The 25,288-nt window shown below is 39.5% G+C and overlaps 1 protein-coding gene across 3 annotated transcripts in view; it reads left to right on the forward strand.

The window, feature by feature from the left end:
• Nucleotides 1-25,288, forward strand: part of AGPS (alkylglycerone phosphate synthase) — a 78,045-nt gene that overhangs the window by 46,590 nt on the left and 6,167 nt on the right. Inside the window, exons 13-21 of one of the 3 annotated variants that reach the window (XM_081315217.1) lie at nt 922-998; nt 1,557-1,669; nt 4,492-4,561; nt 5,728-5,789; nt 6,868-6,957; nt 7,634-7,733; nt 8,701-8,758; nt 20,415-20,473; nt 20,655-20,953. In XM_081315217.1, coding sequence (XP_081171343.1) covers nt 922-998; nt 1,557-1,669; nt 4,492-4,561; nt 5,728-5,789; nt 6,868-6,957; nt 7,634-7,733; nt 8,701-8,758; nt 20,415-20,437 — 593 coding nt within the window. In that variant the 3' untranslated portion in view covers nt 20,438-20,473; nt 20,655-20,953. Of the gene's footprint in view, nt 1-921; nt 999-1,556; nt 1,670-4,491; nt 4,562-5,727; nt 5,790-6,867; nt 6,958-7,633; nt 7,734-8,700; nt 8,759-20,414; nt 20,474-20,654; nt 20,954-23,088; nt 23,139-25,288 lie in introns of those variants that run through there. The other 2 variants (XM_081315216.1, XM_081315215.1) reach the window with 2 other exon arrangements.

Raw genomic sequence — 25,288 nt, forward strand, 5'->3', positions numbered from 1 at the left:
TATAATTTACATATCATGAAACCCTAGATCAGACATGTCAAACACAAGACCCAGGGGCCAGATCCGGCCCGCGAAGTGGTTTCATGTGGCCCGCGAAGCCATCCTGGAAACAGTGAGGGAACGGCCCCCACTGCCTTGGCCCTGGCCCAGAGACCCTCCTTCTGCCAGAGACCCTCAGATCTGTCCCACTCCTGCCCAGGCCCCCATAGGCACCCTTGATGCGAACGATGTAGAGCTGGCCATGCCCACCCAGTAGGCCATACGCACTTTAGCCATGCCCACCCAGCAGGCCACGCCCACCCAGGCCACACCCACCCGGCCCCCTGAGGGCAACCGCAATGCTGATGCGGCCCTCCATGAAATTGAGTTTGACACCCCTGCCCTAGATCAAGAAGTTGAAGTTCAGACAAAAATGCTTTGTTTCACCCTACATCTCAAAATTTCCTTGGTTTGAAGTACATCTGTACGTATTGCATTGTATACAGTGGAAATATATTGCAGACATTTCCATTATAATAATAATAATAATAATAATAATAATAATAATAATAATAATAATAATAATAATAATAATAATAATAATAATTGTACAGTCAGCCAGATGTTCAGACTGGATTTTCATTTTTGTCTACCTATTGAGTCCTTACCAAGGACCTGGGATAGGCAGATGTGGATGTTTGATGGTATTATAGATATCATCTCAGGATGGAAGCAGTTTCTAGTAAGGCCACCTTTTGCAATTGACTAATGGCGAATTTGTCAATGCCAATGGTGTTCAAGTGGTGCTCCAGTTGTTTTGGGATTGCACCCAAGGCGCCTATTACTATTGGTGGAGGTGTTATTATTATTATTACTATTACTATTATTATTATCTTTATTCATCTTTCTTTTGTCTTACATTTTTTTTTCTTTCTTGGCTAGGTCTTGCTCTTAAACCACAGGTTGCTTCTATTTTTACATCATTACTGGATGGACTGAAAAAATTTTATATCACAAAGGTATCTAATTTTAATCTTGGCAATAAAGAGATGCAAATTTTAAATAGTTTTATATAATTCAAAGAAAGTAGTTCCAGTATGGATCTGCTTGACAGTTTAATAATGAACAGTGTCAGGTGATTTGCAGATGAACCAAAACATGTGTTTTGCAATCCAAAATGCAGTTATTTTTTTAAAGAGATTTTTAAAAATGAGACAATGATTGATCCCTCTTATTCTGTATTTCCATGCTGATAGAAATGAAACATCAGCATTGCTGTTCCTCTTATTTTCTCCAGCTACCCGGCCTCTTGTTCTTTCTGGATTTTACTTGAAGAAATATGATATTTGTTGATATTTGGTAGTTGAAACTGTACTGTATTTTAATTGTGCCTGGAAAAAGTAAAAAACTGAACTCTCAATTTCATCTTTTTTTTAAAAAAAAAGTCATGTCATGCTTCTTCATTTAGAAATTGATCTTCTTACCAAAAGTAATATGAAAATGAATTTAGTGCCAATAATATGGAGATCTTGCTGTGTATGTTGCGATAATACAATGCAGGTGCTTTCTTTCCACAGTTCAAAGGATTTGATCCCAATGTATTATGTGTTGCTACATTGGTCTTTGAGGGTGCCAGAGAGAAAGTCCTCCAGCACGAAAAGCAAGTTTATGATATTGCTGCAAAATTTGGGTATGATTTTTAAAGTTTTATAACTGCTACTTTTTATTTATTTTCCTAAAACCTTTGCAGAGTTAGGTAGAACTGGATGGAGCCTTGTCATGCATTTTTCAGTTATAGAAAATGGAAAAGTGAGAACAAGCTAACATTGTTGGTCTCTTTTTAACCGCACTTCTACGTATTCAATAATTATGTTCTTATAATAAATATGGCAGATATTGCTATTAGTTTGCCTAAGCATGCATTTTGGCAAAGCCTTAACTATTACAACAAAATGTAAAGATTTATCTCATTCAGCTGAAGTCACGTCTATTTATAATAGTTTCTGTTTTCTAATTTTGAAAAGTAACTTCTGATAATAAATGAATTGATGCAGGGAAGGAGAGTAATGTTTAGAGATTAAGGTATAATAATGTCCATTGTTGACTTAACAGCTGGAATGAACAAGTCTGTTTTAAAAAGGAAATTGTCTGTCTTTAATCAACAGAACTTGATTAATTATATATATCCCACCTCCTGTCACCTATTGCTCTGTGCTGTTACAAGGAAGCAGGAAACATTTCACTTTTATAAGCTGAGTAATGGAAGGGTAATTTGTGTCCAGCTGGTTTGATTGATTATGGGTCTGATAATGAAACTACGGTGAAGATATTTATTCAGATTACAACAACTTTATTTTCCATTTAAGAAAAAAAAAAATAACAGCATTGCTATTGCTAAGCAGATCTTTTGTTAACTTTAGTATACACACATATACATATACATATACATATATACATATACATATATATATATATATATATATATATATATATATATATATATATATATATATATATATATATATATATATATATATAAATTTCATAATTAATTTGCAAATAAAAAAAAGAGCTAACCTACCAATTTCTTGCTCCATATCCTATCTATACTTTTCTGGTCAATTGTACTTCACTTTTGGCCTGAAAGCTACAAAACGAGGAATGAGATCGAACTTCTAGCTACTGAATCTGAACTGAAGCCCCGTGTTGGTTTTTCTTGTGCACTGTCCTTTGCACACTGTGTTCTTTGTCACAATGCCAGAGAAAAAAAGGGGGGGGAATTGCAACCAGCTATTAAAAGACATTGTTATACTCCCCACCAGGCAGCTGTTATTCCTGTCTGGCTATCACTTTATCAAGCTGCAAACCCAGTTGGCTGTTAGGTTCTGCTCCTTTCAACCTCCAGTAATAGTAGAAAGAAGATAGCTCCATGGCAGCAACTGTTCCCAAGCTTCTTTAAACTGCCTTTCTTGCTGCATGAAATCAAAGATGTCACTAGCGACCTGCTCCCCCCCCCCCCGACTCTTCCATAGAACAGTGCTCATTAGCACCAACAAGTGGAGTTGAAGCCTTGTCCTTTTTAAAAACAAACCACGGGGTTCCTACTCTGAGGAATTTGACTAACGAATATAAACTTAATGCAGAGAATTGACAGAATACAGCAGCAGTCAGGAGCAGCGCATTTGCAAGTACCAAAATATCGATGAGATAAATCCCCCTAGATAAATATTTTATTTGCCCAAATCTTACCATACTTCAGTAGCTGACAATGGGCTTGTCAGTATGTGGACACCCAATACCATCATTTGAGGGCCAGAAAAGTCTGCTTTATTACATAAATATCCTGCCTTTCCTCTCCATACATTAAGGTAGCATATGGGAGAAGGGGTGGGTGGGTTGACATGTGTTATCCTCACAAAAAACCCTCTTGAGTATTTAGAGAGAGAGACCGATTGACAGAAAGCGACTGGTCCAACATCTCTGGGATCTGGTGCAGACTTGACTTCAAGTTTCCTAGTCCAACTTCATCACTGTACTGTGTTGGCAATCTTTTAAAATCTTTTTTCTCTAAACCCTGCGTAATAGCAATAGCACTTAGACTTATATACCGCTTCACAGTGGTTTACAGCCTTCTCTAAGTGGTTTACAGAGTCAGCATATTGCACCCAAGAATCTGGGTCCTCATTTTACTAATCTCAGAAGGATGAAAGGCTGAGTCAACCTTGAGCCGATGAGAATAGAACTCCTTGCAGTCAGCAGAATTACCCTGAAATACTGCATTCTAACCACTGCGCCACCACAGCTCCTAATATTTTTGCCAAATAGCGAAAGCCTTTGTTCTTTTATCTTTTCGGTACTGTGTGGATATATCTAAACAGTGCAAAACTTTAGGGTTCCCATACCAACATATACTATAATGATGGACTTTGTGTCACTTGAAAATCCTGTGTGTATATGCAGATGCATATAATTTCTTGTGTCTATTATATCTTGAACTAAGTTTAATCTATATACATTCTAGCAACTAAAGTACAGGTAATTCTCAATTTACAACCATTCCTTTAGTGATCATTTGAAGTTATAGCAGCACTGAAAAAAGTGACTTATGACCAGTTTTCCCACATATGACCGTTGCAGTATCCCCATGGTCACATAATCAAAATCCGGGTGCTTGGCAACTGGCATGTATTTATGACAGCTGTACTGTCCCACTGTGATGACCGTTTATAAGCTTCCCAACCAGCTTCCAACAAGCAACATCAATGGGGGAAACTGGATTTACCACACATGTGATTCACTTAACAATTGCAGTGATTCACTTAACGACCGTGGCAAAAGATTATAAAATGGAGCAAAACTTATTTGACAACTGCCTTGCTTAGCAATAGAAATTTTGGGCTCAGTTGTGATCGTAAGTGGAGGACTACCTATACTCTTATTATATCCTCAGAATGGCTAGTGTTGACATTTTAGAGCCAGAATGTATAATATTTTATTATTTTCAAATTGCAGTGGTCTTGCAGCTGGAGAAGACAATGGACAGAGAGGCTATATGATGACATTTGTCATTGCTTATATTAGGGTAAGTTTATTTTACTTTTTGAACAATATATAGATTTATAATTTTCTACTCTGCATTACTTTGGCAGCTTATTGAAATAAAGCAAGAAAAAGGCATGAACTGATTCTGTTGAGAAATGTGCCCATATTTCAGTGGTTCAGAATTCTTGGAGGTACATCTGAACATATACTATTAAAATGTTCCTTGTACATTGAGTGGTGATTGAAAGTGGCTAACAACTTTAATTGCCATTGTGACCAAGAAGCCATTACCCTTCTTTTGAGGGACCACTTTTCAGAAACCTCTAAGAAGGCTGATTTTTTTTTTGAACAACAGTAGTAGCTATTAAAGGGATGTGGTGGCTCAGTGGGTTAGGATGCTGAGTTTGTCGATTGGAAGGTCGGCAGTTTGGCGGGTCGAATCCCGAGTGCCGTGTAGCAGAATGAGCGCCTGTTACTCGTCCCAGCTTCTGCCAACCTAGCAGTTCGAAAGCACGTAAAAATGCAAGTAGAAAAATAGGGACCACTGCGGTGGGAAGGTAACAGCGTTCCGTGCGCCTTTGGCGTCTAGTCATGCCAGCCATATGACCACGGAGACGTCCTCGGACAAGCGCTGGCTCTTCGGCTTTGAAACGGAGATGAGCACCGGCCCCTAGAGTCGGATGCATGTGTGGGGGAACCTTTACCTTTACCTTTAGTAGCTATTAGAAGCCATCTGGTTCCTCCCTCATGGTATGGTATGGTTAGCTGTTAATTTTCTCAAGATTTTCTTGCAATTTTTATCCTTTTACTTTAGTTATTGGTTTTTTTTCTTGTGTTTGGTTTTAGATAGTAAATACATAGACTTTGAACTTTTGAGGTACAATATTCATGGAAATGGAATTGTTTTGCTTCTTTTTTTGTCTTTGTGCTTTATAAAAATTATATAGTTTTACAGTTTTGCTTATGAGGTATAGATTGAGTCCAAGATACATGTTACACATAGTTTAATTTCAGGAAATCGAAACTAAGTTTCAGATACATTTTCCATACTTTACTCCTAGACTGAGCCTAGTCATTTAATTTAAATAAATGCAGGTCTGTTGCCTCAATAATACCTTAACTATTTTCAGTTGCATATTTATTCCTAGTAAATATATGAGTCTAAAATGTAATACTAATCTAAGCCTTTTCTGGTTTCTTGAATAGGACCTTGGCATGGATTATTATGTAATTGGAGAATCATTTGAAACATCCGTTCCTTGGGATAGGTAAAATCAAAACATTTTCCATTCAGTGAAAATAAATATTTTTATGACTTTTTTCCTGAAAATTTGTTAGAAAGTGATGGTTTTAGGTTTTAATGATCTAAGTATTTGATAGAATATAAAGATAGCAGATTGTTTCTGAAATAATAGAAAAAATGTATTATTTGACAGTCCATGTGAAACGTATTTTAGTAATAATACTTCATAGATTTTTGATGAAGTAAGAAAACCTAATCAGTTGGCTCCTAACTTCCCTGTCCTCCAACAGAGGAACAACTTCTATCCGCAGGCACTTTTTGAGCCAATGGAAGATCCTGTTGTTTGAAAAAGAGGATAACCATTATCTCTCTGGTGATTTCCTAATGAGCATAAGCAAAGTTTAATATGCATGTAAACTTAATATGTATGTATGTAATTTAAGAATAAATTACAAAAATATAACACAGTACCCCAAACCTCACACTTAGAACTGCTTAATTAAATGGCTTTACTGATACCATCCTCAAAAGACTATCTGAATTTAGTCCAGTGCTTGTGCTTGTGGTCTTGTGCTTCTGAGGATGTGTGTGTGTGTGTGTGTGTGTGTGTGTGTACGTACATTTGGCTTTTACAATTAGTGTAGTCAAGTTTATAACCTTTACTAGGTCATCTGGTTCTCCTTATCACATTCAGAGGAATCTGTAGAGCCAATATAATGTGCCTTTAGTACGTTTTGTGCAGAATGGGAAGGTGCCTGTTTTGATTTATTGAATAAACAAAAGTGGTATTTTTGGAGGTAAAAGCCCTGATAAGGAGAATTATCCATCTATATCTTAAATTTAAAAAGCTTTAATCAAGATAAAAAATGTAACATATTTAAATATACTCCGTTTCTATTAAATGTTGTTTAATAATTATTTTATGGTAATATGTACCTTTGAGAACCAAGCAGAATGCGTAGGCACATTTTTACTTTTAATGACCCAGAATTAATCATTATCTTGGGTTACAATAAATCTATTCTTATATCGGTTATAAAATGTTACCAATGAATATGTTAAATAGTTTAGCTTTTTTAATTTTTGTGCTATTTTATCTTTAGGGTTCTCGATCTGTGCAAAAATGTAAAAGAAAGAATGACGAGAGAATGCAAAGAAAAAGGTGTTCAGTTTCCACCATTTGTTACCTGTCGGTAAAGCATCTTCATATCAATTAAGTTCTAAAATGGGTTGGGCATCACACAGGTGATATGTAGGTCTACAGTGTGATTTTTTATTGCTCCCAGAAACCTCTTAAAATTATGTCACTATAATTTTGCACCAAAGCCCTAATACTATGTAGCTTTATTTATTTGGTGACTAGTTTTTGTAAAATAGCTTAATATGCCTACTTGCATCAGCTGAATTGCCTAATTGCTACAATGAAACTTAAATTACAACAGGCCTTCATCTTGTTTAGAATCGCCACAATTTATCACACAAAATGTAGTGTGCATTTAACCTAAATCATCACTAGTTGAAACAAGTCAGGCTTGTAAGATGCAGTGTGACTTTTACTTTTCTCAGTTGGTCAGACTGAAAATTCAGCCATAGTTCAGCTTCAGCAGCATTGTTATCCCTAAAATGCAGTGTTTTGTAACCTTAGCCACTTTACGATGTGTGAATTTCCCGGAATATCCCGAAGCTGGCTGAGTACTTCGCTATTTTGAGGCTTTGGGCTGTAAATAAAACTTAATAATCCAAACTTAGGAGAGATGGGAATACTTGTGTTTAACATCCAGTGTCGCCATATCGTTTATTTTTAAACTGGACTGTTTGTTCAGGAATTTTGTTATTTGATCAGACATTTTTCTTTTTTTAATAAACCAGGGTGACACAGTTGTATGATGCTGGTGCATGTGTCTACTTCTATTTGGGCTTTAACTACAGAGGAATTAGTGACCCTACTCGGGTTATTGATGAAATAGAGGTAATAACTTAAATGTTCTAGATAAAGTTTATGTTTCATTGTTACCTGAACCAAAGTTGAATGTGAAACTGGCTGTTTGATAGCTTTAAGGAGATTTTCACATTATTTTTGATGAGCTGTTGGTCATCTGTTTCATCGACCCTGAATTTCCAGGTGGTTTTCCCATCCAAGTTCTTATCAAGTTGAACCCTCCCAATTTTTTTCTCCCAAGTTCTAACCTCATTTTTCTTCTTTTTCTTCTGGTCTCTATTCCCCCATTCCCCAATTCAGACCATAATTTTTGATTGCAAACACTCTTCTGTTTGCTTGCTTTTTAAAAACAACATAGGATATTTGTAGAACTCTAACAAAGTTTTACTTATCAGCAGAATGGGGTGGAATAAGAGTGAGGATGAATATGTGCTGACATTTGCTATGTAAATACAGTTTAGGTACATATTGCAACTAAAATTATGTTTATGTAGAACTTCAGAATGAAAATGCTCTGAAAGGAGTTGTTTTCATTTTTATCAGGGACTTTTTTAAAACAATTGGAAATATGTCTCTCAAAAGGTAAATTGCAAGTAAAAGAACTGCTGCCTGCAATTAGTGCAGGTTCGAGTCCCACCAGGCTCAAGGTTGACTCAGCCTTCCATCCTTCCGAGGTAGGTAAAATGAGGACCCAGATTGTTGGGGGCAATAAGCTGACTTTGTAATAATGCCGCTTGGGGGCCCCCGAAAGTCCTAATAAGCAAGCATATACATAGAATGAAGGCTATTGCTAAGCACATTGATTTGTGCTTAGATTGTAAGCCGCCCTGAGTCTTCGGAGAAGGGCGGGATATAAATGGGATTTTTTAAAAAAGTGTAAATGTAACATCCCCTTCCTTTATATTATATATTTGCTGGTGACTGAATGAAACATACTATCTTGCCTGCTTCAACAGCTGAATAATTTAAATAATTTAAATTACTTTATTCCTTTTAGATAGCAGCAAGAGATGAAATCCTTGCTAATGGAGGAAGTTTGTCACATCATCATGGAGGTATTGTTACAGATCATATTTTTAGTTACTCACTTTGTAGTGTGTGTGTGTGTGTGTGTGTGCCAAAACAATTTACACAAATATGAGCTGCCACTGCTGTGGCTACTGCCTGTAGATGGCCTTGGGTTAGGCTGAAACAGGAAATAAGATTTGTCCTGTGTTTGGGACTTAAGCAAGTGCATTCTAAATACTTAACAAACGTTTAACATACATACATACATACATACATACATACATACATACATACATACATCCTCAGGCTGGTGACTTCAGCTTCGTTCTTCTGGGAAAATCTCAATCTCTCTCTCACTCTCTCTCTCTCTCTCTCTCTCTCTCTCTCTCTCTCTCTCTCTCTCTCTCTCTCTCTCTCTCTCTCTCTGTGTGTGTGTGTGTGTGTGTGAAGTATTTGTCAAGTCTTTTTGAATACCTTGCTAGTTAAATCTTTCCTGTTTCAGCCTAGCCCAAGGCTATCCGCAGGCTATAGTCACTACTTACGACAGTTCATTATTTGTTTAAATTATTCAAATTGCTAATAAAGAATTTCGGAGGCTATATATATATATGGGACGCGGTGGCTCAGTGGGTTAGGACGCTAAGCTTATCGATCTGAAGGTTGGCAGTTTGGCAGGTCGAATCCCGAGTGCCGCGTAACAGAGTGAGTGCCTGTTACTTGTCCCAGCTTCTGCCAACCTAGCAGTTCAAAAGCATGTAAAAATGCAAGTAGAAAAATAGGGACCACTACGGTGGGAAGGTAACAGCGTTCCGTGCACCTTTGGCGTCTAGTCATGCCGGCCACATGACCATGGAGACGTCCTCGGACAAGCTCTCTTGAGGAACGTCCAACTAATAACTGTCTTTTAACATAGGAATGGGAGATGATTAGGAGTAAGATTAAAATAAATACCGCACAAGAATTTAATATTTTAGGCTACTTTATATATGTTCAGCCACCTATAGAATGGAGGATACATCCCCAAGCTTTTTTCTGTGATATATTTATAAAATGTTATGATTTCTGGCCAAATGACTGGTGACAAAAGTTTATAAACTGATCCATGTCAGTTCTCAATATTTTCAGCCATAAGTTCATTATGTGCAGGTTCTGCATGTCTTTTGAAAAGTGGAGAATATTTTCTTTCACTCTCTAAAATGTTATCTTTTGAGCAAAGAACTACATTATAAAATAGGAAAAAGTGAACATGCTGAAAGATAATTGTGAGCTGTTTTATATTTTAATTAGTCCAGTCAGTCTGACTTATTTGATTAAAAATATCAATAATACAAAATGCTTCCTATTACTGTTTTGAAGAATTCCTGTTTTTAGATAGTGTTAATCATTCTTATTACCACTAGCCTGTCTGCCTACCTACCTGCCTATCTCCAACTGCAATCCAGATACTTTTGGTGGCTATCTTACACTGTGATAATGGAGAATGTTTTACAAAGCACTTATATTTATCCAATAGGAAGACTAATTTTTCATTGGGGATAGTCATATTTGCTGACAATAGATGCCAGTATTGAAAACTGAGCAGAATTTCTAATAATTAATGCAAGTGGGAGCAGATATTGAGCTGAAAGCTTGAATGCCTTTGAAAATTAGACTAGCCAGCACAGCTAGGGAAAGCTGGGGGAAATCAAGAGGATTTTTAATATCCATAAACTGCTACGGAGGTTCTTCACTGTAGACACTCAATTTGTGTATGAAGGGAAGCTCAAGAGGAGAAACAAACAGCTCAATGCCTAAAGAACTGCTTCCCAATTTTAGCCCCAACTTGTATGGAGGTGACTGGTCTAAACAGATGAATTCCTGGCATAGCAAGTTTATGTATCTGGAAGTTAAAGTTGCTGAATTCAGTGAGGCTGATTATAAAGTAATGTATCAGTTTTATTCCTGCTGAGTACAGATGTCTAAATTTTCTTTCTCTGTTTATGTTTGTTTGAAAAGAGAAATTGTGCGTGTGTTCAGATGAAAAAGTAATTTATTTTACAAATGCAGAACTTTGTTTCACAAATTGTTTCTTTATTTTTTTCCTCCTGACCTGAACATTTTTTTGAAAAAAAAATATGGCTTATGACATCTACAGATATGTAAGATGGTTCCATGTGCACATTTTGGGGGAAAAGAATAAGCCAGGATTGGTTTCAGTGGAAATTAGCAATCCCGACTGACAAAAAATGAAAGCTGGGACTTTAGAGGAATTTTATGTATGGTTATAACCTTTTAAAAAAGTTTCTCATTATTTTGTTTTGGTAGGCTCATCTTAAATTCAGAATCATCAGAGTCAAATGTTGCCAAGCATAGTTATTCCACAAAACTCTTAATTTATCTTGTAAATAGTTCTTATTAAGAGGATAGAAAAAGGATTAAGAAGATTAGTTAAGGAAGTGGAAGTAGCTGGAACGTTGGTGGGGAAGATGATCATATAATGCTGAAATTCTTGATTGTAAGGAAAAGTAAAACTTAGAATTTATGTGGTCATTAAGTGTTGATACCAATTTCAAATATTTAATCAAAGTCTTGGACTTTAAAAAAAAGATTTTTTTTATAGAACAATAATAAATTGGGTCCTGTGACAAGAGAATTTAATGGCAAAAGAAAATCACTAAAGAGGCAAAATACCAACAGGTAACAAGGAAAAGACAGGGCATCTCAACTTCTATTTTGCTGTAGTCAGTCCATAAACACACAAAAAATAGAAAAAGTAGGACATTAAGAAGGGGCATGATTAAAGATTGAAATTTCTAAAAAAAATGTGCATAGTTTGAATGACTTTAAATCTCTAGAGCTTCTTGGCACTGCATTATAGTGAACTGAATGATCTAGCTAATTTTCTGGCTTATGTAAATCTTTGAACAATCCTGAAAAAATGTGAAGTGCCAAAAGTTTGAAAGAGAGCAACCAAAACATAAGAATCACATTAAAGACAAGTTAGTCTGCCATTAACAACTTGGAAGATTGTAGCACAAAGGATAAAAGTTTGTTAACACTTTAAAATAATGCAATAGTTACTAAAAGTCAGTACAAATTCGTCAAGAACAAATTTTACCAGATAAATCTTACCATATTTTTAAATGGGTATTTTTTTAATAGCATGAATCCTGTAATGTGACTATGTTGACAGAATGCTCCCTGACAGCAAGCTAGTTAAATGTAGATGGTATGGCATTTATGTGGATACATCACTGTCTCAAAAATCATATTTAGAAAGAAGTATTGAGTTGGTGCCACAATAATCTTTCATGGATCTTCCAATCTTCAGTACTTTCATTAATGGTTTGGAAAAGAGAAATATGCTTATTGAATATGCAGGTGGTACAAAATTGTATGGGATAGCTAATATGTTGTACTAAAAAATGGGTACAAGAGACCATAAAAATAAATAAATGAAGACATTGACTATATAGTTCCAAATACTAGAGCAAGATGCAGTTGCCATTTTAAAACAGCTTTTACTATTTCCAGCTTTGGCAAACTCAGTATAGCCAATCAAAGCACTTCCTACGCCCCATTGTTACTTATCTTTCCTTAATATCCATGTTGGACATGATATGGTGTTCCTTAGATCATGATTCCTATGCATAGATCATTGAGTCTAAAATGAAAAGAAAGACTGACCTGGTGATAATCTTTCCAATTATCTTAGGAAAAGTTATTTATAAGCCATTCCTTTTCCAAGTGTTTTATTCACAAGTCCAATGTTACAGACAGAATTATCAGCAACTGATACTGCTTTTAACCCAACACAGCCCAACTGCTTGTACTCTCCCTTCAACTGCTTGAGTCAAATATTGTTCTTGCACTATTACTGACAATTGAATGCTCTCTTTTTTGCTTAGGAGGTGACCATAACAAATTCATAACTAATATTGGACTTGAAACATTAGGATTTGTTCTCCCAATGTTAAGAAATGGGATATTCAACCATATTGTTTTGAAAAAAGGTGCCGTTTTGGTTTTGGAGCTGATTAATCATGTGGTCCACCAACTTCTACCCTAATTAAAGATTCAGATTTTATTTTTATTTTTTTATATACAAATTTTATTGATTTTCTAATATTACATTCACATATTTGAAAAGCAACGTGGTGGCTGGATAGTAGTAATTCAATTACATACAGATATCATTAGTACAGATTTCAGATTGCTACCATAAACATTTCCTCTCTTTTTCCCTTCATATATACTGTCTATTTGTAAATTAAAAGACAAATTTTATCTTATCAATCACATAGAAGATAGCTTTCTTACATATATCCAAAGTTTTTAGTTTACACATATTCTAATTGTTTTAACATACAGTCTTTTAGACAATCAATGACCTAATAGATTTTTCAGCTTTAATTTCCACTAACATTTAGATTTAACGTTTGATATTTATCATTCCCAAAATTTTTAATATACTCCCAATTCATCTATCATTATTCCTCACAAAGTCTAATGTTCAAAATACACATCCCGTCTACTTAACTTCTGACCCTCTATGTCAACAGGTTAAGGATACAATATGATATCCTTCCTTTTTGCTAGTTTTCAGGGTTTTTTAATCAAAAGTTGTTTTTATTTCAGTATTTAATACTTCCTCTTTCTCTTCTTTGTATCTGCTATCTCTTGCTTAAACTAATAATTTTTGTTTTTAACGTTCCATATAGACCTATTTATTACTTTTAACAATACGTTTTTAGCTTATCTACATTGTTCACCCTTACATGACCTTTATACACAAATCAATCCTCAAATTAGCTATTAGTATTTATACTGCTAAATTTTAATGACCAAAGTTTTTTCTTTATCTCAGTTCATAACAATGTCTTGTGTTCAACATGCACATCTTATCGTGGGCGTGGGCGTCGTCTCCGGCGCTGGTTGCGGTGGTCTTCGGGCCGCGCTGGGCGGCGGCGGCGGCCCGCGCTCGGCGGCGGCGGCCCGTGTTCGGCGGCGACGGCAAAGGTGGTGTGTTCTGGCCGTTTTTGGCGGCCAACAGCTGGTGGGACGTTTCTGGGGCCTGCTTTCGGACTGCTTTCGGCGGCACCGGCGTTCCTGGGACTGTGTGCCCCGTTCGCGGTGGCCGGTGGCTGGCTTTGTCGCTTTTGGGGCTTTTGGCCCTCTCGCCGGCGGTGGGGTCCCCATGTTGCCCCAGGTCGCCTCGGGCCGCTTTCGGCGGCGGTGTCGCCCTCGGGCCGTTTTGGCGGTGGAGAGGGCGACAGTCAACTTGGCGGCGACGGCGTCTTCGGGCCGTTTAGCGGCGGAGAAGACGACCGCGGGTCATCTTAATGGAGCAAAGATGACGTCGTTCCTGCACCACTTTTGGACTGCTTCTGCAGCGATGACGGCGACTTCAGACCATCTCTACTATCCTGGCCTGCCTACCCTTTTTGCCTTGAACATACATATTTATCATCCTTCTGCCTACCCCCCCTCCCCTTGGATTTTGGACACACCTGGGTACTGGCCACGGTGGGAGAGTGGCCTGGCTTTTCCATCTGCAGCCCCATAGAGGTGGGAGCTCTATGGGGTATGCCTACCCAGAGGATATCTGGACCACTCCCAGGAACAGAGTTGCAACCCGTCGTGAGAGGGCGGGGGGCGGCCTGTCCCTGGGAGCACCCAACTGAGTGGCAGTCAAGTTGGGTGCGGATCCAGATATTTGTCTCCATGTTTCGACCCTCCCATGGATATAACCAATGGGATGCCTATCCTGGACTTGCTGGACCCATATGCTACAATACACCAGCACGGACTTGCTCGCCCTCAGGGGTGCCCCCCTCTCCTGGGTGCGACCCGCCTCTTTAAATACTCTTAACCTTGATGAAGGGCCCGAGCCCTGGGACCCTGAGAGATGGCTGGGCAGGGGCAGGGGCCGTCAACACAAATTTAATAGGAGGCCCCTGATTACTTTTTTATCGAAATTTTTTATGGGGTTGGGGAGAGGGGTGGGAGATGTGGGTTGTTTGGCTATGGGGGGTTGCCAATCAACCATGGCTCAGGCCAGACTTGGGTCTGACCGCGCGGGGGGAGAACGGTGTGGTTGTCTCCGGGGCTTATGAGCGGGTCGTGGGATTACCGATTCCCACGACGGGGAATGGCAGCAGGTGGATAGACAGGGGGCCGTATCGTTACCGGGAGGGCCGTCTCCGCTATTTGCAAGCGGTGAGGCGCTCCGACCCTCTGCTTCTTCCCCGAGGTTCCGGGAGCGAGGATGTGCAGCCTCCTGAGCTCCGGCTGGTGTACCTGAATGCCAGGTCCGTGGTTAACAAAGCTCCCCTCGTTAGGGATTTAGTTGAGGGTGAGCATGCGGACCTGGCTTGCATCACGGAGACTTGGTTGGGCCCAGAGGGTGGGGTCCCTTTGGTTGACCTTTGCCCACCAGGCTTCCGGGTGCTACACCGGCCACGAGCTCAAGGTAGGGGTGGGGGTGTGGCGGTGATTATCAGGGAGACCTTATGTCCGCGGGAGACCACCGTTCTTCAGATAGTCTGGTGTGAGTCTCTCTTTGTGAGATTTGGTTCTGGGGCGCAGTTGGACTTGCTGCTGGTGTACATTTCGCCTAGTCGCGCAGCGGCAGCCCTGCCCGAGCTGCTCGATATCCTCTCGGGGTTGGTGGTTGAGTTCCCCAAACTTATAGTTTTGGGAGACTTCAACCTACCATCCCTGGAAGGCTCATCTGAGCTAGCTCGGGAGTTCATGGCTTCCATGACGGCCATGGACCTGACGCAAGTAATTTCTGAACCAACTCATGAGGGAGGCCACACCCTTGACCTGATTTTTTTATCTGGACAGTGGTTGGATGATCTTGGTGGGGGCTCTCCATTTATTATGCCCCTGTCATGGACCGATCATCACCTCCTGCGGCTGGTCTTCCGTTTTGCCACCCCCCGCCGTGGGGGTACGGAGCCAATTAGATGGTACCACCCCAGACGCTTAATGGATCCTGACAGATTCCAAGCGGCGCTGGGGCCCCCATCTGCCTCCATTGCTCACAACTCGGTGGATGCCTTAGTGGAAGCCTGGGAAAGGGCAGCCACTGAGGCACTTGACCCGGTTGTACCCTTGCGGCCCCTGACCCGGTGCAGATCCCAGCGAGCTCCATGGTTCTCCGCGGAGCTCCGGGAGATGAAGCGTCGGAAACGGGGCCTAGAGAGCTGCTGGAGGTCCAGCCGATCCGAATCCGACCGATTGCGGTTAAGAACCTATATTAGGTCTTATCTCGCAGCGATGAGGGCGGCGAGGTGTAATTACTTCTCTACCCTCATCGCGTCCGCAGATAATCGCCCGGCCGCCCTGTTTAGGGTGACTCGCTCCCTTCTTAATCAGGAGGTGAGGGAGGATCCCTTGCAGGGTCGTGCCGAGGAATTTAGTCAACATCTGTCGGATAAAATCGCTCGGATCCGGACCGGTTTGGACTCCAGCTGGGCAGAGTCTGACGACCAGGACACGGGCGGTCTTGTCAATGTTATCTGGGAGGAGTTTGATTCTGTGACCCCTGATGAAGTGGACAGGATTATGGGGAGGCTGAGCTCCACCACATGTTTATTGGATCCGTGCCCTTCTTGGCTGGTTTATGCAGCTAGGGAGAGGACACGAGGCTGGCTCCAGGTGGTTATATCAGCTTCCTTGAGTGAGGGTAATTTCCCCACCGTCTTGAAGGAGGCGGTGGTGAGACCTCTCCTCAAGAAGCCTGCCTTGGACCCAGCTGTATTGAACAATTTTCGTCCAGTCTCCAACCTTCGCTTTCTTGCGAAGGTTGTTGAGAGTGTGGTGGCGCATCAGCTCCCTCTGGTCCTGGATGAAGCGGATTATTTGGACCCGTACCAATCGGGTTTCAGGCCCAGGCACAGCACGGAGACGGCATTGGTCGCTCTGGTGAATGATCTCTGGAGGGCTCGGGATAGGGGATATTCCTCTGTCCTAGTCCTATTAGACCTCTCGGCGGCTTTCAATACCATCGACCATGGTATCTTGCTGCGGCGTCTCAGGGGATTGGGAGTGGGAGGCACAGTTCTTCAGTGGTTCTCCTCCTATCTCCTGGGACGCTCGCAGTCGGTGTTGGCAGGGGGGCAGAGATCGGCCCCTAGGTCTCTCGTTTGTGGAGTTCCTCAGGGGTCGGTTCTCTCGCCTCTCCTGTTCAACATCTATATGAAACCGCTGGGTGAGATCATTCGTGGTTTTGGAGTTGGGTATCATCAATACGCCGATGATACCCAACTTTTCATTTCGACCCCAAACCACCCCAGTGATGCCCTCGCTGTGATGTCCCGTTGCCTGGAGGCGGTTCGGGTCTGGATGGGGAGGAACAGACTTCAACTCAACCCTGACAAGACTGAGTGGCTGTACATTCCGGCATCCCGGGACATTCAAAATCTGGACTGGGATGCCCTGTGTACAGTCACTCATGCGCTCGTGACCTCTCGCCTTGACTACTGTAATGCTCTCTACATGGGGCTTCCCTTGAAGACCACTCGGAGGCTCCAACTGGTACAGAATGCGGCTGCGAGAGTTGTCTTGGGAGTTTCCCGGTACTCCCATGTTACACCTTTGCTCCGCGAGCTGCATTGGCTACCAGTTGTCTTCCGGGTGAGGTTCAAGGTCCTGGTTATGATCTTTAAGTCCTTACATGGCATGGGTCCGGGTTACCTCGAGGACCACCTGCTGCCGGCGTCAACTTCCCTCCGCCCAGTGCGTGCCCACAGAGAGGGCCTCCTCAGGGTGCCTCCGGTCAGGGAATGTTGACTGGTGGCCCCCAGGGGGAGGGCCTTCTCTGTGGGTGCTCCGGCATTATGGAACCAACTGCCGGTTGAGCTCCGGATGGCATCAGACCTCCGATCCTTCTGCCGCGGGTTGAAGACCCACTTGTTTGAATTGGCTGGTCTGGCCTGATGGGGGAATATGGGTTTTTAATTGGTTTTTTAGTATTTTATTATTGTTGTATTTTAATTGGGCACTGGTTTAATTTCCTTTTAACTTTTGTATCGTTATTTATATATGCCCTGTGAACCGCCCTGAGTCCCTTGGGAGAAGGGCGGTATAGAAATCGAATAAAATATAAATATATAAAATATATCTATTTAAGTACGTTCTGTTTTAGATTTCGATAAGATGGTCGACACTCCATTCTTCTTGAGTCTTATTCTGGCTTTTTTCCTTTGCCAAATCATCTTCCATGTCCTTGTTTTTGGGTCATCGAACCTGTCTCCTTGTAATATCATGTATATTAATTGATATTGACAAAACCATCCGGTCACTATTTTTTTGAGAGGACTTGTAGCTCTTAGTGGGTCTTCTCTTTATTCTTCCATATCGATGTGGTTGTTCTGAATTGTTTATCTTCTCATCCAACTGTTCTTTTTCTAAATCCTCTGGTTCCTTCTGAGTTGTGTAAGAAACCTTTTCCTTTTTCCAAGTTGTCGATGTCTTTTCTGAATTTTCAAACGTCAGTATTTGTTGAGTAGTAGATTCGTCTGTCATAGTATTTGAATGTTTCATTTTTTCTGTTGTATTTTGTATAGATGATTCTTTAGTTGTAGTCAAAGTTTGGGCTTTCACATCTGGACTGTCTTCTTTTTACTTCACATAGCCTCTTAGTATTTCATTGGTTGTGGTAATAATTTGGATTAATGTTTTCAACCTAGCGAGAGTTTGTTGATCTTCATCTATAAGGAAATTTTGTTCCTGGCCTTCTTCCATATTGGTATTTTAAGCTAAAGGCTTTACACTTAGAAAATCCAAAAGAGAGATTTTTTTTTCTAGGTAGGGAACACAAAGCCTTTCACAGCTGTTATTTCAAAGTTCTCAAGGTTATGTATCTTATCTATTTCCCTGGGCAGTCAGCCATGCCCCTTTTAAAGTTTCCCTTTGAGTCCCAAAGTTGTCTTAATCTTTTCAGTTTTTCTTTCTTTTTTTCATAAGAAAGAATCCAGATTTCCAACAGAAGTAGACAATGAACAATAGGAAATAAAAAATATTTCAATCCACATGCTTTGAGAAATAAAGTTCCAATTGGGATTCAGTAACTTTTTCAACGTTCAAAACGCCCCTGGGTATTTAGTCGCCGCTCTTTCTGGAGGGAGGGGAAAAGTCCCCCTTCTTTCACCACAGGGGGGAAAATGCTTAGCAGCTTAAGGACGTACAAAAAGTAATTAGGGTGTAAAAGAGGTAGATCTCACCCAGTCTCTTCCGCGCTGCTTTAGGAGTTGCCTGGTGGAAAATGTGACTTCGGCTGTTCACAGCCTACAGACGAGCCATAATGGCCAGTCCTTTCGGCCCTTTTCAGGGCCCCCCAGCGATGCGAAACTGGACGGGGGGGGGAAGAGAGCAAGTCTCCCAGCTGTCCATAGCGGCTGCATGGCAAACTGGAAGCCCTAAAGATTCAGATTTTAATTTTCCCAGTTCAAATTCTTCTATCCTGTGGGTTATACTGATATTTGAATCTCTTTTACAGTACACTGTATGGCTCATGGTTTGTGTACTAATAATTCATGCCACATTTAATGGATTTCATTCAGAAATTTAACAGCCTGTTGTGGGTGGAACTCATTTTTCATGTATAAGATGGGTTTTTATTTTCTCTAAATTCCAGAAGATTCACCATTTCTCACAATATATCTGACAGAAGTGTTTTATTCCTGTTGGCAATTCCTCAGCATTTTCCCCCTTATGTGTCACTGACCAAAGAAAACTCCTTAAACTCACCACGTCACCCCAAGTCGCTTGGCCTATATCTTTCTAGTGCTTTTTCTGTGATTCTGAAAGAATCTTTCAAACCACTTGTACCTGTTCCCATAAACTGCTAGTCTGAAAAATCTGTATTTCTAATGGCTGCCATTGGATGGTGGGCTTTGAGCCCATGTCTTCCAATGCATAGAAATAAAATGATTATCTGCCAAGTGTATCAGTAATTTAACTTACCTGATTTCTTGTCAAAGCTGTTGTTGCTCCTGACAGTATTTCATCATTTACTTAATGGGTGCAAACCCCTTGTCTTCAACCTGGATTACAATGATAGATTTTCAAGGCTAACAGCTCTTTAATGGCCAAATGAACATTGTTTCCTGAATGCATATTAAAATGGTGTCTTCAGTCCACATATGTTATTTTGCTCTCAAAGGGAATAATTGGTCACGAGATCTTTGTGCTCCAAATCCCATCATGGTACATTCTACCAGGTGTGCTGCTGCCTCTCTCAGAGCGATCTGTGGTGTAGACTGACACCTGGATCTGGGCTGTGCGTGATATCCATGCAAAGGGCAACCCATGCTTTTTTATGTAGTTCCCAATCACTAATATTGCTCATCCAAGTAAACATATCTAAAGTTTGTACCATGACAAAGGGGATAGATTGTCAGCCTCTTACTGCATACTGTATTTCTTGCTCTGGTTGCTGTTTCCTTTTGTTTTGCATATTCTGCTTTGTGTTGCTTGTGAACTGGACAAGAAAAGCAGGAACCATGGCCTGAACTTAAGAGCTCAGTTCTAGGATATTCTACTTGTTCAGGTATAAAATAAATGTGAACACATGGATTCCCATCTAAAGATGAGCAATTAAAGATGAACAAAATGTCCTTATAAAGATACAAGTCAAGAGTACTCAGAAGCAATGCTCTGAGACTGCATTGTTTCTGTAAGGTTTCTGAGCAGATGTCTCACGATTTCTTACAGACTGGCTGTTGAAAATCTCATGAATCTGAAACGTCTTCCTGAGCAGTATGAAATGAGAAGTGAGCTACTGGGACCAATGATTTGTGGCTACCATGTTGAAGTTGGCATTCGTGGGAATGCCTGCATCAGCCTTGGAAGCACACATTGAGAATCAAAGGAGGCTTCCAGTTTTGTGCAGTAGCACAGCAACCGAGGGATCACAGGACTCCTCACCCTATGGCCAATTTTTTTTCCTGTTAGGGGACCCTAAATGGGCCTAAAGTCTCCCCAGAGAGGCAACAAAGGAGGAAAGCCTCACCAACCGCAGAGAGATGGTGGTCGATCTGGTTGTTCGGGGAAAGCCCTCCAGAAGAAAGGCTAGTTTCATTCCAGAGTCTAGCCCAAGGTACAAGCAGCCAAAGCCAAAAAGCACTAATTTAAGCTTAATTGTAAACAGCGTGTTTGGAACTGGGTAAGAATATCAATTCTCTCTCTTCTACTTGATAATTGATTTCTTGGAGAGAGAGAAAAACAAGAAGCAAAAATCCTCTGAAAGTGAGAAGGAGGGGGACCCTTGCCCCACTCTCCCACAGAAGGAAGCAGCGAATTAAACTTTTAGGGGGGACAGAAATATATTGAAATGAAATGAATATAAGACTTAAATCTGGATAAGTTTGAAATTGGTAGAATTTGTTAAGATTTTCTTTTCAAAAGTTTACTGATGAAAACAGAAGAAAGTAATTGCTTGTTTTGAAAACTGGAAAATGAACTGGTGCTGACATCTAGTGGTGGATGAAAATATACAACTGTAGTCGCTCTGATACAGGAATTGGCAGAAAGCCCAGAAAAAGATAACTTGTTTTTTATTATTTATTATTTATTTTATTAATTTAATTTATATACCGCCCTTCTCTCAAGAGACTCAGGGCGGTGAACAGGGCAATACATAAAAATTAGATACAAAAGTTAAAATTAGATTATTAAAACATAATTAAACAATGCCCAGAGATAATACAAATTTAAAATTGAAGTCGTTAATAAAAATCCCACCCCGTCCCATCAGGCCAGGCCAGCTTGTTTAAAGAGATAGGTTTTAAGGTCGCGCCGGAAGGAGCGGAGATCGGGCGCCATCCGGAGCTCAACCGGAAGATGGTTCCATAAATCCGGTGCACCCACAGAGAACGCTCTCCCCCTGGGGGCCACCAGTCGGCATTCTTTGACCGGCAGCACCCTGAGGAGGCCCTCTCTGTGGGAGCGTACTGGGCGGAGGGAAGTTGACGCCGGCTGCAGGTGCTCCCCAAGGTATTCTGGACCCATGCCATGGAGGGCTTTGTAGGTCATTACCAACACCTTGAACCTCACCCGGAAGACAACTGGTAACCAATGCAGCTCGCGGAGCAGAGGTGTAACACGGGAGTATCGGGAGACTCCCAATACAACTCTCGCGGCTGCATTCTGTATTTTTATGACCTGCAATGTCTTAACTAAACAGAGAACAGCTATAACAAAGAAAAGAAAACATTTTGGGTTACCCACAAGGCGAGAACTATAAACCCTAGAAAAATTTTTTGACCTTCCTGGATTACAAATACTTATTGAACTGTGACTCTAAAGCTGTTTGCAGAAAAAGGAAAACTTGGATTTTTGGCTATCATGGAACATCAGAGACCTGCAGAAAGAACATATCAAGAAAAAAACAAATACTTTCCAGGAGGAAATGTACGCTATGTTGCAACTAATTCAAACAACAATGATTTCAAACCACAAGGAAATTAAAAACAACTTTGAAAATATAAATGAACACATCTTCAATTTAACCTTACAACAAAAAAAGTCCAGAAAATAAAAATAGAGAGCAATCCGATAAAGCAGACAACTGACTATAAACCAGAGGAAAGAGATTTAAAGATGGAACCCAACAATGAAAGGAATTATGATTTAACCCAGGTGGAGAAAAACTTGCAGGAAATATCAGACATGGAAAAGATAACCTACAATTCAAGATTGCAAAATAATGAGGACAAGAAAAAAGATTCAACAAAATGGATTATAGAGCTGTCAGGAGAACTACGAGAACTTGAGAGACAATGATAAGAGAGAAAGAAAGAAAAAGATTTTCAATGAATGCGAAGGGGCGAAACCCTCCCACAAAAACATCTTACTGGATTTTTCTCTTGTACTTAAAACAATATCTACAAGACTGTGGGAAGATGGAGCATACAGATTAGGAAAGATGTTTGGCAAAAAAGGTTAAAGTTAGAATTAAGAAATTAGATGATAGGATTTATCAGATGGAATATCTAAAGATTAAACACTTGTTTGAATATGGTTAAAAAATAAAAAAATCTGGATATAAATGTATTTTAGTTTAAGAGGGATGGGCCCCTCAAGTAACATAGTATTTGTTTTTATGATATGAGAAATAAAAATGTTGGGATGGTTTATATGAGGGAAATGTTTTAGATACTTAAGTGTAATTGATCTTGAGAAAATCTTAATTGATAAAAAAAGTTCTGAATAGATTTAAAAGATTAGATGATTGGATTTATTAGATGGAATTTTTAAAGATTAAACATTTGTTTGAATATGGTTAAAAAGAATAGAAAATTTTTGGATATAAATGTATCTTAGCTTAGGAAGGACATGTTTCTCAAGTAGTATACTATTTCCTTCCTTTTTTCTTCTTTTTTTTAAGATATGAGAAATGTAAAATTGTTGGGAAGGCTTGTGTGAGGACAAAAATACGTAAGTGTAATTAACTGGTAAGAATTTTTTGAACATTGCCGGGAAAACAAATCTAAATAAGAACTTTGAAAACAGGATCTATGACGAGGTAATTAAGATGATCAATTAGAAAAGAAGCTTTATATTGATGTGGTTGTTAAATACTAGAAAAAATGTTTATATTCAATTGTTAGCTATCAAAATACTAAGAAATGTACTAATTCAGTGCTGGTAAAAGAATATTATTAGAAGAAGAGAAAATCAAAAAAAAGCTACTATGTGGATTATGGAATTATAGATTTTATTTGTTATTGATTGTTTTTAGATATAAACCCAGACAACACGCTGTTTACCAAATATTAAAGTGACTATGTTAAAAAAAATCAATAAAATATATTTTAAAAAAGAGAAAGTGTCTGGAATTGATCTGGAGAACAGTTAAGCAGAGTAGGCAGCCTGTTATCCTACAAATTATTTGGGCTTTCATTTCTCTTTCCCTGACCAGTTGAAAGAGATTATAGCATCAGATCTCCATAGTACTAAGTTGCCTGTCCATGAGTTAAACTAAATGAATTCATTATTTAAGCAAAAATTTAGCAGCTAACAAAGGCTTTAGTATTTCAAGGTTGACTCAGCCTTCCATCCTTCTGAGGTAGGTAAAATGAGGACCCAGATTGTTGGGGGCAATAAGCTGACTTTGTAATAATGCCGCTTGGGGGGGGGGTGTGTGAAAGCCCTAACAAGCAGGCATATACATAGAATGAAGGCTACTGCTAAGCTTGTAAGCCGCCCTGAGTCTTCGGAGAAGGGCGGGATATAAATGGAATTAAAATAAAATAAATAAATAAATTTCTGTAACTCATGTTCTACTTATGCTTATTGCCTATTCTAAAACTAAGGATATAGTTGGAGACAAGTTTAACAAAAGAATGTTATATGCAGTAGATATAGAAGCTAAGCCTTAAAATTTTGGCCAAAGAATTATGGCTTCTTCATATTTTCTTTGAGTCTGGGATTAATACATGGCTCACTGGCAGAACATACAAATAAACTTTGATATTTTTTTTCAATTTTGCAAACAGGCATTTCTGTAGTAGTTCTATCAATTACCATGTGTTAAATTCCCACAGTGACTTCTAATACTTATTCTGAGCTGCAATTTATGATTTGGGATTAAACTGATAGTATCCTTGTTTATTATTATTTACTGACCTTCAGGCCTTAACCATGACATTCTTAGTGTTTCTTTTTGTTCCTGCATGTGGAAGGGAGAACATTGATGCAATTTCTCTTCAGAGTTTGCCCTATAATTGTGATTAATAACAGTTGCTTTCACTATCCTGAAACAGACAGCCTGGTTTGTCTGCCTACCACAATCATCTTGTGATAAATGGAGCTATTTTAACTCTGGTTTTGTGTATCAAAGAAAACAGATGTAGTCTGGGACTTGAGGCTGTAAGGAATATATAGCATATTTAACTTGATCTTCATAGCACTTAACTGTTTTTGTAGAAAGAACCGGTCACTTTATACCAGAAAGTGTTTACTCCTAACAGTCCCTTTTCTGGGGGGAAAATAGAAAAATAAAATCTTAAGAAATTTGACTCCTGAGAAATAGTTGCTCTTTGCAAATACCTTTGTTGCTTTCTTCTCAGTATTTATTTTTTGTATAAATATATCATTTAATGTTAGCTAAGAATAATTTGAAACCAGGAAAAAAAACATTTCCACTCTGCAGGAAAGCATTGTATTTTGAAGACAAAATTTGCTGAGAGATTAGAAGAGATTTCCAACTTCTCTTGAATTCCCTTCCATTATGTTTACCTCTCAATTGCCAGTAGTATTGGAAATGCAGAGGAGGAATCGTGAGAAGTGGAGAATTTGCACTTGATAAGTCTATTCGGTATTGATGGGCTGGTCACTGTTGCCATTTGCTTCCATGTGTGTGTCTGTGTATTATAGTGTGGTAGTTAACACTCAGATTAGGTCTGTCCGTGATATTTAAAATTAACAGTCCACTATAATATGCCAAATGTGTTAGAATAAGCATCTTGAGATACAGTAGCATCTTTTAGCCTAGATTAATAAAACAATCACTTGAAATAAAAATAAGTAATTAAAAGGCTTTCAAAACAAGTTCCGATACGTCGCGCAACATCACATGACGTCGC

Source organism: Vipera berus (assembly GCF_964194415.1).
Source record: "Vipera berus genome assembly, chromosome: 1".
NCBI lineage: Eukaryota > Metazoa > Chordata > Lepidosauria > Squamata > Viperidae > Vipera > Vipera berus.